This window comes from Chelonia mydas, chromosome 12 (genome assembly GCF_015237465.2).
Source record: "Chelonia mydas isolate rCheMyd1 chromosome 12, rCheMyd1.pri.v2, whole genome shotgun sequence".
NCBI lineage: Eukaryota > Metazoa > Chordata > Testudines > Cheloniidae > Chelonia > Chelonia mydas.
The window spans coordinates 1,280,174-1,298,494 of NC_051252.2; the positions used below are offsets into that span (position 1 = coordinate 1,280,174).

Consider the following 18,321-nt stretch of genomic DNA (forward strand, 5'->3'; position numbering starts at 1 on the left):
ACCCTGCACTTATCCTTATTGAACCTCATCAGGTTTCTTTTGGCCCAATCCTCCAATTTGTCTAGGTCCCTCTGTATCCTATCCCTCCCCTCCAGCGTATCTACCACTCCTCCCAGTTTAGTATCATCTGCAAATTTGCTGAGTGTGCAATCCACACCATCCTCCAGATCATTTATGAAGATATTGAACAAAACCGGCCCCAGGACCGACCCCTGGGGCACTCCACTTGACACCGGCTGCCAACTAGACATGGAGCCATTGATCACTACCCGTTGAGCCCGACAATCTAGCCAGCTTTCTACCCACCTTATAGTGCATTCATCCAGCCCATACTTCCTTAACTTGCTGACAAGAATAGATAGCAGCAGTGTGTGTGTTGCACAGAGAATTACTGGGTTTTGTTTCTTTCTTTTTAATAATTTGCTCATTACATCTTTAACCACTGCATCGTACAGCACATGCAGACGAGGACCAGTGAGACAGCACAGTGGTCACCTATGGAGGCTGCTACTGTAGGCTGGGACTCACTTTTGCACTCAACTGTCGCATTTCACAACTCGGGACCTGGAATCAGGGCCTGTAGCAGAGCCAGTCTCTGAGCAACCTAATGAGCGCATTTGGCCGGTCGGAGTCTGCCTGATTGGTTGGATGAGTCAGCAGACTGGCTCTTATGCCCAGGAGCAGCAGCCATTCAGTGGCTGCTCAAAGCATTTACTCATGGCTGTGAGAGCACCTGAGCTTGCTTGTTCCTGGCCTTGCTTCTGCCTCAACCTTAGCCCTGCCTCGCCTCACTCCAGCCTGAGCCTCGGCTTTGACTCCTGACTTCCAGTGTTGGCTCTGACCCTGGCTCCGATTCCTGGCTATGTGCTTTGACCACTGAACCGGACCTTCTGCACTGTCAGCCATGGTCCCTTTAAAAGGGATGAGCTCAGGTCACGTGTGTCAGGAATTGGTCCCTGCTGAGAACTGGGTTCCTGGTGCAACCAGTAAAGGCATGTTTATCGGTTCTGTAGGAGCTACCTTTCTTATGCACTAGCTACAACAAGCATAAGAGTAGGGTCTAGCAAGTTTCCTTTCCGCTGTATTTTTGCAGACAGGAGGGTTGCCAGGTATTCAGCCTACTTCTCGGCAGGGCGAAGCAACAGAGCTGGGAGCAGCTCGGCACTTTCGAAAGTCATGCTGTGTAGCTGGGTGCCCAAATATGGACGTAGTTGCCTGAACCCTAAGGCTTCCAAGTTCGGCCCCTTGGGCCTGGGATGACAGTGTTGCCAATGCCAAGTGTTCAAAAATCATGAGTCCCACCCCCAAAATAACAGGACTGGTTTAAAAAAACATGAGATTTTTGGAAGTGATTAATTTGAGGTTGACTGTCCGTGCTCCTGAGTGAGGTGGGAGCTTTAGGAAATCCCATGCGCTACGTTTGTGGATGTAACTTTCCTGTTACCATCTCTCATGTCAGGAGTGTGGTCCTCTTTGGCTGTTTACTCACTTGCTTTCCAAGCAGTCAGTCCAGACATGCTGCCCGTGCCCGGTGCTCAGTGTGGATCTAGAGAAGTGCAGGGACACGCTGAAATTTCATTTGTTCAGAACAAACACGCAGAACTAGGACAACTTCTTCAAATGGATGTCATATGCCTTTTGACAGCTGCCAAGCCACTTCAGATCCAGTGTGCCCTACAGGTCAGAAGCTGATACCTGTGCTTGTATAGGGTTGTCTCTTCACCCACAAATAGGCTGCTGAAGTCAGTGGCATTACCTGTGCATTAAGGTGCTACCCAACATGAGTAAAGGGATCAGAATCTGGCCCTATGTTTTTGTCCTGTGTCTGGGAGCCCATTTGAAACAGCCCACTTCAAGCCTTACCCACATCTTTCACCCTACAGTGCCCAATAGCAAAGCAGCCCAAAAGATGGAGGATCTGTTCCGGAGACTCTTCACAGCAGCACCCCCTCTGCTTCCCTCCCTCCTGGCACAGGGCACCCTTGTGTCTCGCTGATTATCTGCTGCTGCTGGATCAGTCCTCAGGGGCCATTGGTAACTGGCGTACAGCAGAGCAGCCCAAAGTCTGCTCTAATTTATAGAGGAAACTGACCCAGTGTCTAGAAGCTCCAAAACTGGAGAGGCACTGAGATGGCTTAAAATCAATCTTTGCCCACCCCCACAGGACTTGCACCAACTGCTCCTTGACTGATCTGGTGAATCCTGCCCCCCTAGTGTTTAAAGAAGTTTAAAATGACATTAAGCTACATCAGAACATGCTATAGCTCATAGAGAGGCGCTGATCTCTCTGGAGAGTTTGGGTCTCTTGGCCACTAACTAGGTCCTTGTTAAATTTAGCTATTCCTCCTATATTATTTCTTACTGCGCTCTTTTATTTAAAAACAACAACAACGAACGAGTGATGCGATCTGCCCTATCCCTTTTCTCTTGAGGGCCAGAGCGAGAAAAGCCACAGACAATTTCCTGCATGAAAAGAAAAGCCACTAGCTTCCGTCCAATGCAGAGATGGCTGTAAAAGAGGAAACAGATTTGCAGAATTGCATAATCCTAAAATTTCGTCAGGGAGGAGGGGCCAAACTGGGAGAGAGACAAGCAGAGGGATGTTCTCAAAAGTTTACTATGATATTTGGTAGGTCTCTCGGACAAGAGAAGGGATCAAGGACAGAAATAGCTTGGCAGGGGATCAGGTAAGTTTGTCTGTTTGATTGCTACACTAAAGAGAGGAAGGAGCTTTGAGCTGGGAAGTACCAGGCTGATCTCTGAAGGGAAGAGAAACTGGTTACAATTTTAAAATGCTTTTGTTGAACCTCTGCCCTGACCGAGACACAAAGTATGGAGTTATTAGAGCCAGGCAGGCTCCTGGGATAGGCTACAGCTGCTCCCAGACAGCTCTCTTTTCTGCCCAGCTTTGGAGGAGTCGTCTTCTGACTGCAACCCCTTTGGCTAGCCTCAAAAGTGAAAGAGAATGCAGACAGGCAACAGAAGGGAAAGTACCCAGAAAGGCTGCCTGGGATTCTGGTGAGCCGGTCTCTGTGGGTGGGCTCCGAACATGCAGATTTCTGCGGTCCATGTTTGCATCGCTGACTGCAAGGATGCTCAGAAAAGGGGTGGCTAAGCAGGGTCACACTGTGCCCTCAGAGGGCCAGCGGGGAGCAAAGCATTACTTAGTTGTGACTGTATGGCCTGCTAGTGACAGGCTTCACAGGGAATTCTCCCCACCCAGTGCATATTTGGCTGGGCGGAGGGGTGGGCCGGGTGGCAGCAAAGCAGGCCCTCCAATAGAAGGGCACATGTGGTCTATTTGTTTTGATGATGGGCCAGTCCCTGAGGTCCTTATTCTGTACTGACTCAGGCCAAACATCCGCTGACTCCACGGCGAGTTTCACCTGAGTAAAGGCTGAATTACAAAAATGAGTGGGGAGCTCAGATTGGGGCAAATCAGACCAGACTCTCAGCTAGTTTAAATCAGCGTAATTTGATTGAAACCAATGCTGATTTACACCAGCTGAGGATCTGGCCCCTGGAGACTATTATTGCTTTGAACAATGAAAGATAAAGTCATCCTGTGGCAAGTCACACAGCAAGCAGGGTGTGCAGCCTCATGGAGGGAATGTCCAAGGCACAGCAAATGTGTCTGTCTTGAGAATGTAACTCAGTAACCTTGACACCTCATTGGTGTAGCATAGTGTCAGCTATAGAGTACAATGCATTCACGTGTTAATGAATAGCCTTCCTACAGAGAGCATATTTTCTAGCAGCAGCGCAAAACATGGTGAGAAATGACAGAATATAGTACACGATATCTAAAACGCAACTGCGTGAAGACGTATGGTAAATAAAGTAAAGTGCCCTGTCATAAGAAAAATAAGGGAGGGAGGGAGAGATATAAAACACATATGATAGGCAAAGGTATTTTCAGAGTCTGTTGGAAAAGTCTATGAGGGATGGGCAGATCGGTCTGGGAAAACACAAATATCAGAAGCCCTTTCACCCCTTCTAATCTCTGGGGCCTGATTTTTAGAATTGAGCTTGCAAAAAGTGTGACTCTCTCTCTCTTGCTCTCTCTCTCTCTGTATGTGTAGACGTGCCAATGTGGTAACTGCACAATGTACCCAGTCCTGACCCTTGTCCAGTTCTGCATCTAAGGTTCTGAAATATTTGGACACATCTTTGGCCCTTGCAATTCCTGCCTCAGTTGGTGCACAGGGCTTCTACTACCAGCCTCAGAAAGGTTGAGTGGCTCAGACTAAGTTGGCACAAGAAGCTGACTGCTCACGTGCTCATCCAAAATGAACCCCAACTGCGAATCTGGGGTGAAAGTCATCCCTGTGGCAGAAAGCCTGCACAAGCCCATGGCACCCTCAGGACTTAAGTTGGACTTAAGCAGAACACTGGGGCTTAGTGCTAGCCCTCTGCATAGGCCTGAATTTCAGCTCCCTGGGAGGTTCATCTGTCACTGGTCAGTGAGGCAGAGGTACAGGGATGCTGTCCCACCTGGCAGGGATTGCAGAGGAGAAGGCTCTTGCACCTAAAGGTAGGAAGGGACTGAGGGGGGATTTATCTAATATAGATCCTATCACTTCAAAACAAAAGCAATAAAGGAAAATAACATCCCCTTCCCATGCCAAAGGGGTGGTGGATTCGCCATCACTGGCCATTTTTAAATCAAGGTTGGATGGAGGCTCTAGTCAAACAGCAGCTATTAGAGGGTAGGCCTGTGGGATACAGCAGGTCACAGCAGATGGTCATAATGGTCTTGGGAGCTAGGAATCCCCAGCACAGGGAGTGCCATGTTACTGATAGATGAATCCCATTCCTTTCAGATATGGAGGTAGTGGAGAAGGTCCTGAATGTGGCCCACATCATCTACGCCCAGTGCGAACAAGTGAAGTGCTGTAAGCACCAGTGCCGCCGTCTCGTGTACCGTGTTCACATCCTGCTGAGGCCTGTGGAGGTCCTCAGGGCACAGCCTCCGAAACAAATCTCCTCCCAGGTAGAAGAGACGCTGCAGCAGCTGCTGGAGACCTTGGAGAAGGCCCAGGAGCTGGTGAAGAAGTACAGCCAGACGAACTGGCTGCAGAAGTTCCTGAAAGCCAGCGATGTCGTGGAGGGGTTTGCGCGAGTGAATGAGCGCCTTGGGGATGCTGCTCAAGGGCTCTCCCTCCTGCTGCAGGCTGAGAATAAACAGTCCTTCCTTGAGACCTTTCAGCGAGACACCTGCAGCAGGGAGGACAGCCAGGACACCAAGGATGATAAAGCCCTCTGGGAGGAGCTGCTCACAAGTGAATATGCATTTTTAAGACTCTCACGTACCTTACAATTGGGAATTAGCTGGGATGGTTGGAGCCAGCATGTCTGGCTCCGCTTCCCCTTTCTGCTGCAAGGTTCAGCTTTGGCCCGAGGGTTGCACATTTAAACAGGAACAGGCTAAGCCTACAAGGGACCCAGATCAATGATGTGCCATTTGTGTCACAATGTCGTGATGTTGGCTGATGCAGTTCTACCACTTCTGTGAGCCCTTCAAGAGCACAGGACCCAGACCTATTCCTCTACCCTTGATCTAACCATACCAGCAGGTCTATTGGCAGGCTAGAGGGCACCGGCACCTACTACACAGGGCACTTGTGTGACCGCTGCTGGAATCTTGTGTCCAGTTCTAGTGCCAAACAACGGAAGAAGGATGTTGATAAATTGCAGAGGGGTCAGAGAAGAGCCACAAGAATGATTAAAGGATTAGAAAACCTGCCTGATAGTGATAGACGCAAGGAGCTCAATCTGTGTACCTTATCAAAGAGAAAGTTAAGGGATGACTTGATTACCATCTATAAGTACCTACATGGGGAACAAATATTTAATAATGGGCTCTTCAATCCAGCAGAGAAAGGTCTAACACAATCCAATGGTTGGGAGCTGAATCCAGACAAATTCAAACTGGAAATAAGGAGTTAATTAAGCGAGACTAATTAACCATTGGAACAATTTACCAGGGGTTGTGGTGGATTCTCCATCAGACAATTTTAAAATCAGGATGGCATGTTTCCCTAAAAGATCTGCCCTAGGGATTACTGTGGGGCAGATCTCTGGCCTGTGCTCTGTAGGGGATCAGAGTAGATGATCACAATGGTCCCTCCTGGCCTTGGAATCTCTGAATCTAAGAGAAACCTCAGGGCTCTGGCTTCTCTGAAGTGATACATTCCAGGTCCAGAAGGGGCTGGGGTTGGACCTGGAGTGGTCGGAAGGACAGCGCTAGAGCTGTGACCTTGCAGCCGCAGATTCAGGTTTCAAAGTAGCAAAATAATGGCCCACAAGGAGGAGGTGTTTGTTCGATGTGAACCAGGAAGTGACTGGTGCTGGCGGGTGGGATTTTCACAGGCGTCTATGTAACCTAGGAGATCCAAGTCCCATTGACTTTCAGTGGACTCCTAAGTTACAAAGTAACAGCCGTGTTAGTCTGTATTCGCAAAAAGAAAAGGAGTACTTGTGGCACCTTAGAGACTAACCAATTAATTTGAGCATGAGCTTTCGTGAGCTACAGCTCACTTCATCGGATGCCTACTGTGGAAACTGCCGCAGTTTCCACAGTATGCATCCAATGAAGTGAGCTGTAGCTCACGAAAGCTCATGCTCAAATAAATTGGTTAGTCTCTAAGGTGCCACAAGTACTCCTTTTCTTTTTAAGTTACAAAAGTGCAACTAAAAATGCCACCCTCAAACCTTCCAAAAGATATTGGGGGCTGGCAGCATTCTAAGACCTGGCACAGCGATGGAGGGGGCGATAGCTGCCTTGTACAGCACGGTTCTACTCTGAAAAGCAATGATGAAAAAATGGCCCCTTCACACTCAGCAGATCTGCTGCCAGGTTATTGTGCTGACAATGATACGTTCTTCTGCTTTTTACTCCTGCGTTGGCCCTGCTGAGTCAACACAGCTATGGGAGAGGGAGCTGAAGTTGATTCCTTCTTCTGCATCAGTGCTTAGGTACCACGGTGATAGGTGTCTGAGAAAATGGATAGATCCGCTGCATTATTTACTATGTCCCAGTCAGTTACACTGAAGACAATTGGGCTGGGACAGGTGTTGCTGAGATCCTAATTTGAGTCTCAGTGTTGACAAGGAAGAAGGGAAGAGCCTAGCGTGACTTTCAGATCCAAGTTTGCAGGTCAGATGTTTTCCCCTTGTACACTAAGCACACTGGCTCTGGAGTTGCTAAGAGAAAATAAACAAGGAGCCCAGCAGGGCCATTCTCATGGAGTCACTTTTCAGAGCAGAACTGCACTTTAAGCCGGATGAAAAATTAACAGTATGAAAGGCCAGTCCCACTAAACCTCTCTGGCAGCCCACACAGCCCAGTCTCAGGGCACACTCAGTCAGTCCCCTGGTGCCCAGACCATGTGGAAGACTATGCCATGCAACAAACCCCAATGGTGCTCAACAAGCATCCATCCCACAAGTTCTTTTAATGACCTTGACTTTCTGCTTCTTCCTTTCCCCTAGGAAGTACAGAGACCAAAGATGCAGTGGATAATGTCCATAATGATGTCAGACATGTGGGAACAAAGGTGGAGGATGTGGGAAGCAGGGTGGAAGAAGTTCGCCAAATGATGCAAAAGTGTAAGTTACCATCAGGCCTCTCTCCCCTCCGGCATACCCCTCCCAGGGCAAGGGTGGGCTGCGAACTGCTGACAATGAATAATCATCCTCCAGGCTCAGGGTAAGCAAGTTCACTGGAGGGATTTGCAGTCCTGACGGATCGGATTAAGAATAGGTGGAGTACTTGGTGCCTCCACGGGCTCCTTTCAAGTTCAGCTCTGCTTCCTATGTTGGATGGCTCCTTATTTACCTTGTCAAGCCTGCAAAACCCCACACAACATCCATCCAGGGTCCTCATCCTCCCCACAGCAGAAGTCTTCCCTAGAGGGGTTACCTTGGTGTGGAACGGGAGGGGAGGAATCATTAAAGGCTAGATCTCTCCATTGCAACAAAGCATCTCTGTGCTGCCTTTGCATCCCTCCCCACCATCCCTTCCAGGAGGGCAGGGCTGAACCACCTTCAAGGAGTTTCAGTACTGCTCACGTGCTGGCCGCCCTGAGTCGTCAATGATGTGACTTCAGTCTGCTCCTTTATGTCTTGTAAGCGCTAAGAGCCAGACACAAGCAGACTCAGCAATTCCCACCTGGCAGGGCACAGCGTCACCCCCAGGCTACTCGGCTAGCTCCCGAGACCCAGCTCCCGCAATATAGTTCTGGTACCTTCTTGATATTGGGCATTAGTGACTCATGGTAGGAGAGAAAGTGGGAATAGATGCGCTTTTAATGATAGCAGGAGTAATAGAAATGGGATGAAATCTGATAGTCCAAAGTGCAAGATCATGCACTTAGGGACTAACAACATGAATTATTGCTATAAGCTGGGGACATATCAGTTGGAAGTGACAGAGGAGGAGAAAGACCTGGGTGTATGGGTTGATCACTGGGGGACTATAAGCTGCCAATGTGATGCGCTGTGAAAAAGGCTAAGTCAATCCTAGGATGCATCAAGTGAGGTATTTCTAGGAGAGACAGGGAAGTGTTATTGCCGTTATACAAGGCATTGATGAGACCTCACCGGGAATACGGTGTGCAGTTCTGGTCTCCCATGCTTAAGAAAGATGAATTCAAACTGGAAGAGGAGCAGAGAAGGGCTACTACGATGATCCGAGGAATGGAAAACCTACCTTAAGGGAGGAGACTCAAGGAGCTTGGTTTCTTTAGCCTAATAAAACAAAGGCAGAGGGGAGATATAATTGCTGTCTATAAATACATCAGATAGATAAATACTAGGGAGGGAGAGGAGTTATTTAACTTAAGGGTCAATGCTGGCACAAGAACAAATGGATATAAAGTGGCCATCAACAAGTTTAGGTTTGAAATTAGACAAAGGTTTGTTACCATTAGAGGAGTGAGGTTCTAGAACAGCCTCCCATGGGAACAGTGAGGACAAAGAACCTAGCTTGTTTCAAGGCTCAGCTTGATAAATTTATGGAGAGGATGGTGTGATGAGACTGCCTACAATGTGGCATATGGCCCATTCACTACTGCTGTTAGCAAATATCTCCAAGGGTAGGAGATGGGACACTAGATGGGGCAGGCTCTGCGTTACTACAGCGAATTTTTTCCCAGGTGTCTGGCTGGTGGGTCTCAACAACATGCTAAGGGTCTAACTGATTGTTATAACTGAGGTTGAGAAGGTATTTTCCCCGTGGTCAGATTGGCAGGGACGCTGGGGTGTTTTCACTTTCCTCTGCAGCATGGGGCACGGGTCACTTGCTGGTTTGAACTAGAGTAAATGGTGGATTCTCTGTAACATGAAGTCTTTAAATCAAGATTTGTGGACTTCAGTCACTCAGCCAGAGGTTATGGGCCTGCAATGTCCAGGAGGGCAGACTAGATGATCATAGAATCATAGAAGATTAGGGTTGGAAGAGACCTCAAGAGGTCATCTAGTCCAACCCCCTGCTCAAAGCAGGACCAATCCCCAACTAAATCATCCCTAAATCATCAAGACGGGCCTTAAAAACCTCTAAGGATGGAGATTCCACCACCTCCCTAGGCAACCCGTTCCAGTGCTTCACCACCTTCCTAGTGAAATAGTGTTTCCTCATATCCAACCTAGACCTCCCCCAATGCAACTTGAGATCATTGCTCCTTGTTCTGTCATCTGCCACCACTGAGAGCAGCCAAGCTCCATACCTCTTCAGGTAGTTGAAGGCTGCTATCAAATCTCCCCTCCCCCCCCCCCACTCTTCTCTTCTGCAGATTAAACAAGCCCAGTTCCCTCAGCCTCTCCTTGTAAGTCACGTGCCCCAGCCCCCTGATCATTTTCGTTGCCCTCCGCTGGACTCTCTGCAATTTGTCCACATCCTTTCTGTAGTGGGGGGAACAAAACTAGATGCAATACTCCAGATGTGGCCTCACCAGTGCCGAATAGAGGGGAATAATCACTTCCCTCAATCTGCTGGCAATGCTCCTACTAATGAAGCCCAATATGCCGTAAGCCTTCTTGGCAACAAGGGCACATTGCTGACTCAAAATGACTCATGATGGTCCCTTCTGGTCTTAAAGTCTCAGTCTATGAGGTAAAGCCCTGAAATCTGACTGCATAGGCCTTGTTCTCCATTATGGCACAGTTGCAACAAGCCGTAGGGAAGACATATAGAGGCTGTATAGGACATGTGGAGCTCCCTCCACCCCACGTTCGTTTATCCAGAGACAAATTATGACAGGCCATTGTGTCTCCAAACTAGGGACATATGTGGGAAGATGCCATTGAATCATTAAATCTGGATGCTGTGGTGATGAGCACGTATAAAAAACTCGTTGGCTAGATTAGGTCAAGTGCCTCCATCCATACAACAAAGTATGAAATAAGCAAGTTATTTCTCCTACAGGCTGGGAAGGCAGAGAGAGGCTTGGTCTGCACTTAGAAGTTATAGCAGCATAGCTACATCAACTGGGGATGTGAGGGGGGAAAACCTCACCCTGACGACACAACTATGTTGACAAAAACCGCAGTATAGACACAGCTATGCTGATGAAAGCTGTTAATGTCATTTGGGGAGGTGGTATTTCTACACCAGCAGAAAAACTCCTTCTGTCGTTGTACACTGCATCAGCAAAAGGGCAGTGTGCTGGCATGGACTCCACAGCATAGCCAGAGGAAGAGATTTCTTACCAAGAGCATCATTTAACACCCCCTCTTTGTTTCCCTTTGTCCCAGTGCAGGACGCAGTCATGAAAAAGGACAATGCTGTTCCAAGAGAGGAAATCACTGAGATTAGGATGGAGGATCTCACTAAAACCTCATGGACCTTCCTGATGGAATCCAAAAGCCACACGCTCTACAAAGGAGAATTCTACAAGTACCCTGTTGCCATCAAAGTCTTCAAAAACCCTGTGATCACCTCCACCGAGTGAGTTATTTAGCAAAGGTCCCAACAAGAATGTAACTACTGCGGAGGGGACTGCTGTCATCCTCTCCCTCAATCACTGAGAAAGGCCTTGACACTGAAGATAGGGGGTTCTTCAGCAGGGAGACAAACTGGCCACTGACAAAGTAGCTTTGCTTTCTCCCTGCTGAAGTTGATAGCAAAACACTGCTGCTCTCTGTGTGCGCCTGTCTGGTGTTATGCAGGGAAGGCGGAGTAAGAACCACAAAGATGAGGGAAACCAAAAGCAGCAATCTAACTATAATAACTCAAACTGGGGTGGGCAAACTACAGCCCAGGGGCCACATCTGGCCCTTCAGATGTTTTAATTCAGCCCTCGAGCTCCCGTCAAGAGGCGGGGTCTGGGGCTTGCCCTGCTCTGGCACTCCAGCCAGGGAGCGGGGTCTGGAGCTTACCCAGCTCCATGCGTGCCCTGGCTCCGCACAGCTCCCAGAAGCAGCAGCATGTCCCGCCTCTGGCTCCTATGTGTAGAGGCAGCCAGGGGGCTCCACTCCGCATGCTGCCCCTGCCCCAAGCGCTGCCCCCACAGCTCCCATTGGCTGGGAATCGCCAATGGGAGCTGCAGGGATGGTGCCTGCGGATGGGGCAGCGTGCAGAGTTGCCTGGCCACGCCTCCCCGTAGGAGCCAGTGGGGGGACATGCCGCTGCTTCCGGGAGCTGCTTGAGGCCCAGAGCTTGCACCCCTACCCCAGCCCTGATCCCCTCCTGCCTGCCGAACCCGTCAGTCCCAGCCCGGAGCATCCTCCTGCACCCCCAACCTCTCATCCCCAGCCCCACCCCAGAGTCCACAGCCCCAGCTGGAGCTCTCACCCTCTCCTGCACCCCAATTTTGTGAGCATTCATGGCCCGCCATACAATTTCCATACCCAGATGTGTCCCTCAGCCCAAAAGGTTTGCCCACCCATGATTCAAACACTAGAATTTGTCCTGTGGGGAGAGGGCATGTTGGGCAGGATCCTGGGGTTGTCTCCTAGTTTGCCTGGAAAATGCAATGGGATCTGATTCCCAAAAGTGCAGCTCCTGGAGACGGACACAGGGGACTTCATTGGAGTTTACACACAAATAGGGCATCCTCGTTGGATGCAGAAGGCCCAAATTGACAGGCTGTGGGAGAATTTAAGCCCATTACTCCTTTTAACTTAGTTTTCCTTCCCCAGAGATCAGGCCCCAAGTACTCACCAGCTGACACATCCCAGCATTCCTTCTGCTGGTGCCATCACATCTGCCATTCATCTTCAGACATGGCGTCTTGCTATGGTGGGGGCTGTGGGAGAGAGTTGTTTGCTTTCTTCCTCCCAATGTTCAGAGGTTCTCTGCGGTTTTCAAGGAACCCTGGTGGGTGAAGGGTACTGAAAAGAAAATGCTAGGGGAATGCTAGGGGAATGGACGTGCATTACTCCTCACAAGCATGGACACTGGTCTCCAGTGCCAATGAGTGATGGCTGCCACATTGCTAGCAAGGTGCATGCTGGGAAGTCTCACAGAGCAGGAAACCACTGGTCTCCTTAGGTGGCTACTCTTTAGAGAACTACAAAGATAGCAAAATGCAGTTAATGGGGGATTTGTGTGCTTGCTCTCTGCTATACTTCAGGCTTGGGGAGGAAGCCTGGAATGGGGTTGGAGGCCATGTTACCAAGATTAGCCCCACCATTGGACTGTATTGGAGGAGGGGGTTGTCCCTGCCCCACCAGCTCTCACAGACCCACTCTGCCCAGAGGCCTGACTGCTCTACTGCCTGTTGCAGGAAGGTGAGGGAGATTTTCAGGAAGGAGATTGAAACCATGAAGAAGTTTGAGTCTCCGAACATCCTTCGTATGTACGGGATCTGCATCGATGAGAGCGGTAAGGGGCCCCGGTGTGGTGGGATCTCAGTCACTGACTCTCCACAGCAGGCTCCCATGTCACCTCTTTGCACCCACCTCCTAGCACAGCGTTCGTCACCCCGGCTGCTGCACACGTGGAGGTGCCTGAATGCGCGAGTCCAGACATCGGCCCACGCTTGTCACATCAAACGTGACACAGCCACAGTCCGGATGGGTGTGACGAGATATGGGCAAAGCCAGCCAACAGGGATGGAAGGCCCATGATGTAATACCACAGCTGGCATGGCCAAGAATATACCTGAAGGGATAGGGCCCTGCTCTGGCCACCCCTTTCCACTCTCCGCAGGATTCATGACTCCAGTAGTACATATCCAGCAAAGTGGAGCTGAGCTGTGTCTGCTTTTCATTCCCCTAAGTGACATGGGGCCAGCCTGTGGCTGAACCTTGCTCAGATTCCACAAGAAGGAAGACACTGGGAGCTATCTCCTGCAGGAACAATGCAATGTTATTTTAAGTAACTAAACTATAGTACAGGCTAAGGAATGACCTTTAATGATTTTACCTTTTTCCCCTATGTAGGTTACTTTGTCTGCATTGAAGTTTTGAGATACAAACCAGTTCAATGTATCTCTTATGAATGCACTAAAAGATTAAGCAAGTAGTTGGCAAACAAATATCAGTTTAAGCAACATGTCACTGGTTAATTTAACTTATAATTGTCCTAACCTAATTTACAATGGTCGAATTAAGGTTGTAATTGAGATAACGCACTGGTTCAATTTATCTGGCTCGCCAATTACTGCCATTAGTAATGAATTCAAATTGAACAAGTTTAGAAAACAATTCTCTTAGGGTTTTAGAGGAAAGTTAAGGGGAGAGGCCATTCCCTTTTATTTAAGCCAGTTAGCTCAGAGCCTGTTACTTGCCCTTAAGGAAGTACAGCTCTTAAAAAGATTTGCCAGTAACTTCCTTCTCAAACTGCTTTCTTCTATTAACTTCACTTTTCACAGAAATTACATCAAACTTTGGTTTATCTAGTCCAGCGGTTCTCAAACTGTGGGTCAGGATCCCAAAGTGGGTTGTGACCCCATTTTAATGGGGTCGCCAGGGCTTGCATTAGACTTGCTAGGACCCAGGGCAGAAGCTGAAGTCCGAACTGCACCCCCACCTGGGGTGGTTAGGCTCAGGCTGTGGGCCCCTCTCTCCCCACACTCAGGGAGGTGGGGCTCGGGCTCTGCTCCCTTCCGCCCCCCAGGGTCATGTAGTAACTTTGTTGTCAGAAGGGGGTTGCAGTGCAATGAAGTTTGAGAACGCCTGATCTAGTTTATTTCTCCTCCCCATTTTAACACATTTGCCTGCATCTTTCTGACAGCCTGGCACAGACACAGGATGATTGATAGAGTCCCACACTTGTAGCGGCTTGAGAACAACCCTGGTTTGGAGATCTCTTACTGTTTAAATAACAGCCTTAGGAATTTAGTGTCTACTTTGGGGGACAGTTAAGTGATCTGCAAAGAGAGACGCACACACTCTAAAGGGTGTTGAAGTGATTCAAGCCTCTCTGAATTGCTCCACAATGGTTTTCACACCTTTTACTTCTCAAACTCTTTAGCTCATGTGATTGGTCTTAGTTTGAAACAAAGTTGATTTTTACCAGTGGCTTTATTGATGATAAGATGTAACTTGGAGCTCTTTCACATGCAGTGTGGCAAGTTTGGTCTTTTCTCTCTCTGAGTTGTACTTCAAGCTTGGAATCTTTCACTTCCCCTTCTCTAGATGGCCAATGCCAGGAAGAGAGCAGGATACAACTCCAAATGTCATTGGTGGTACAAGAGAGATACCACCCCGCCCCTCCCCCCACACCCACACACTTCTCTCTGCGTAGTTAGCATTAGGTTTTGTGGGGCTCACTGAATCGCCTACTCTGCCACAGGGGACACTGTTGTCCAGTCAGAGATTCCAGCATGTCAGCTGTAGCTCATCATGGACCAATAATTCAGTTTCTTGATCTGAGGTCACAGTAGAAGATTCCAGTCTGAGATGGACATTTTCTGGCAAAACCTGTTGAGATCCACAAGCAGATGCCCTCATTCTAAGCAGGACATGTGAGAGGCAAATGGGAGAAGGAGTTGGAAACAGACCTTCATTTAACGGAATAAGGCTACGTAAAATTATATATAATATAGTACTTTGCTAAATATAATTAAAGGTTCATCATCAATTACTCTTTCATGCATTTCCACTCATTCCTTGTGACCATAAGCATTCCAAGGGAAAAGGGACACTGGGGGGGACCAAGCCCAGAGTGAGTGCATGGCCCATAGCAGTGCCCTTTCACCTAAAATAAAAGTTCTTTAGCATTCTTATTTATACTAAATATCATTTAGCATTTGACCCAATAAAGTTGTATGAATATAGATGGAATATAGATGGAATATATGGGCCAAACATAACCCAGTCACTGTCCAGCATTAAACAGGGTTAGACAAGGTTTGGGATACAGAGACCTCAGCCTGCTTAATACCATGGCAAACACACCAGTAAAAATCCCTTGAACCTTTTTCTTAACGATACAGAAAAGAAGGAAAAGCAGTTGAAGCCTTTGAAAAGCATTAAATAAGGGTTCTGTTGTAACAACATCCTTTGTTCCCTTTCCCTTTAGCTGGAGTGAGAAGGCAAAGCCCAGTGTCTGACAGTCCCTTAGAAGGTATCAAAGGTGGTAATAACTCTCGTGCTGGGGAAAAGAGAAGCAGTTACCTGCAATGGGCTAGAGCTGTTGTTGTTACAGTCTGATCCTGTGTCACCCCGGGTGTGGCTGGGATTCAGCTGGAGCCAGTAGGGTGGCGACGTTGTCTGGGTCCCTCTCTCTGGCCCGTCTGGGCAGGACATCGCTCAGGATCAGGCCGACAAAGGCTCCAGAGCCCAGGAAACAGTGGGGGTGGCAGCCATGGTGGTGAAGCTAACTCCAGTAGCCAAGTACTGACCTCAGTTCTGGTCCATGGTCACTATGCTCCTTCACCCCAGTGCTCTCTCCTCTTGGGCCAGCCACAGCTACAGTCTCTGAGCTCTATTGAGCACAGGGGCTGCTCCCTGCCAGCTCCGTCTGGGGCTCAAGCCACCCCACAAGGGGGAGGGAGGAGGCAGCCCAATAGTTTCACTCTTATCCCCCTGCACCAGTCCATGAAGCTGGCTAGCCATGGAAGGGATCATACCCTCCCAAGGAGTGGCACAATGGGTGTTCTTTCCCTGCTTGGTGGGAAGTTCAGGAGGCACTGCTTCCCTGAGCACAATGCCTCCTTGTGCTCCCACTGGGCCAGCTCCGTAGCACCCCTACTCACAGCTATAAGGCAGGTCTAGCCCCAGGTAAATATGGATAATCGGTAAATTAAGGGGGCAGCTCAGCCTGTGTGGACTGTGCAGTGTGAATGGAGGTGGCAGAATCGGGCCCTTGATAAATTGGGGACGGGGAATTAAATGGCAGCATAAGAGATTAAAAAGGTGTGCTTTTGGGTTTTTGCACATGCACTCAGGCCCTGACACATCATGTTTACTGGGGTCACACCCTCTCCCATTTCACTTTATTTTTACACAGATGTTACAAATGTTTTGGAGGCCCCCCAAGCTCGGGTTTTCAAAACAATCGTGCTCCCTTTTCCCCCCTCCTGTCAGCCCGGCCTGTGCAATCAATAATTTGTGGAGGCTTTTTAGCGATAGCAATATTAACTCCCTTCATTGGCTACCTGGGGCATTTCTGACTGCTCCATCAGGTGGCCATGTGTAAACCTTACAAAAAATTCTTCCCAGTTACATCTGAGCAACTCCAGGGATTGCATGGGTTGCAGGAGTCAGGTCTGGTCTCTTGGGAGTGGACAACAGAGGATGGATCACTTGGTGATTGTCTGTTTTGCTCGTTCCCTCTGAAGCACCTGGCATTGGCCACTGTTGGAAGACAGCATGCTGAGCAAGATGGACCATTAATCTGACTAGTATGGCCATTCTTATATTTCTTATTGCCCACAACGTGGGCACATCAAAGGGCCTTAAGAACTGTCACTCCTGAATCTCCTGACAATGCTTGATTTGAACTGTGCAGAGTTAAAGTTGCATTAACCAGGATTCTGCATTTCTAATGGAGAATGAAGTAAACACGTGAGTTGCCTCAGCTCAGGTCACCATTCACTGGGCTTCTGTTTTGATCAGGTTCGAGCCCTTGTTTCTCAATTGTCATGGAATACTGTGAAAAGGGGACCCTGCGGGACGTGCTGACAAGGAAACCCCAGCTCCCCTGGGAGACTCGCATTCGGATGGCGCTGGATGCGGCCAGAGGCCTATACAGGTATGTCATGGGGCCAGTGGCCCTTTAGAAGAATTAGAGCCCAGCTGACCCATGATGACTCGATGGGCTGCACCTGGGAGCAATCAGATGCTCATGGGAGTGCCCTTTAGTTAATTAGAATTGAAACAGCTGAATTAGGAGGAGGCTATGACAGTATAAAAAGGAAAGTGCCAGTGGGAAAGGAATCTGTCCCTGACAGTCTGTGCCTAGCTCTGGGAAGGGAGTGGGACAGCTGAAGGGTAGGCTGTAGAAGGAAAGAGACCCCCTAGAGCAGGGGTTCTCAGACTGGGGATTGGGGACCCCTCAGGGGGTCGTGAGGTTATTACATGGGGGGTCATGAGCTGTCAACCTCCACCCCAAACCCCGCTTTGCCTCCAGCATTTATAATGGTGTTAAATATATAAAAAAGTGTTTTTAATTTATAAGGGGGGTCACACTCAGAGACTTGCTATGTGAAAGGGGTCACCAGTGAAAAAGTTTGAGAGCCACTGCCCTAGAGCGAGGCTAGTTACTAAAAAGTTAGTGCTCTGAGGAAGAGTAGCTAACCAGAGACTAAACCCCAGCATGGGCAGGACCAGAGCAATGGAGTCTGAGAGACAAGAGGGACTTCTGGCAAATGACTGGTCAGAAGAGGCAAGAGACTCTGGTAAGGAAGAAACAAAGCTTTGAACTATTCTCTGATGTTGGCTCAATGGTTGTGGGTAAATGAAGATTCCCCTGAATAAGGGAGAGGCAAAGACGGATTTATTTATATGATAAAAAGGGGAAACGGAAGCATGGCATGGCATCTAGGTCTGTGACAAGGTACCAAGCATGACTGAAGACAAATGAATTCATTTTCTGATGTCCCACTATATGCCTGAATTGGTCTCGTCTATAGAAGAGCAAGGGTGGATGGGGTGTAGGTACCGTGGTTAAAGTCACCCTCACCATCCACAAATCCCGACATCAAAACAGGCAGCAGGAGAACTGATGGGAGGCTGGGTTGAGATAAGAAAGTGCCTAGATTCTCAGATGCCCTTGGCTTGCAAATCTGGCCTGAAGCCTGGTAGAAAGAGCCTTTCTCCTGAGATACCTGGTGCTGCTGCTTCCAGAAGTACCTTATAGAACATCACTAGATCATTAGGACTACTGCCCAGTAACAGACTGGTTACTGCCTACTGGTCCTAGGCGGCTCT

General features: G+C 48.8%; 1 protein-coding gene and 1 long non-coding RNA gene across 2 annotated transcripts in view; one reads left to right on the forward strand and one right to left on the reverse strand.

The window, feature by feature from the left end:
• Nucleotides 1-370: 370 nt before the first annotated feature.
• LOC122462516 lies at nucleotides 371-17,013 on the reverse strand. Its single transcript, XR_006285089.1, has 3 exons — nucleotides 15,565-17,013; nucleotides 12,164-12,248; nucleotides 371-1,546 (listed from the first exon to the last, which is right to left on the reverse strand). It is a non-coding gene; the product is annotated as an uncharacterized LOC122462516 (long non-coding RNA).
• The window catches only part of MLKL (mixed lineage kinase domain like pseudokinase), a 28,056-nt gene continuing 12,292 nt past the window's right edge, over nucleotides 2,558-18,321 (forward strand). The window contains exons 1-6 of the mRNA XM_007071236.4: nucleotides 2,558-2,687; nucleotides 4,824-5,282; nucleotides 7,495-7,611; nucleotides 10,756-10,948; nucleotides 12,729-12,826; nucleotides 17,008-17,143. Of these exons, the coding sequence (XP_007071298.3) occupies nucleotides 4,826-5,282; nucleotides 7,495-7,611; nucleotides 10,756-10,948; nucleotides 12,729-12,826; nucleotides 17,008-17,143 (1,001 nt within the window). The 5' untranslated portion in view covers nucleotides 2,558-2,687; nucleotides 4,824-4,825. The remainder of the gene's footprint in view (nucleotides 2,688-4,823; nucleotides 5,283-7,494; nucleotides 7,612-10,755; nucleotides 10,949-12,728; nucleotides 12,827-17,007; nucleotides 17,144-18,321) is intronic.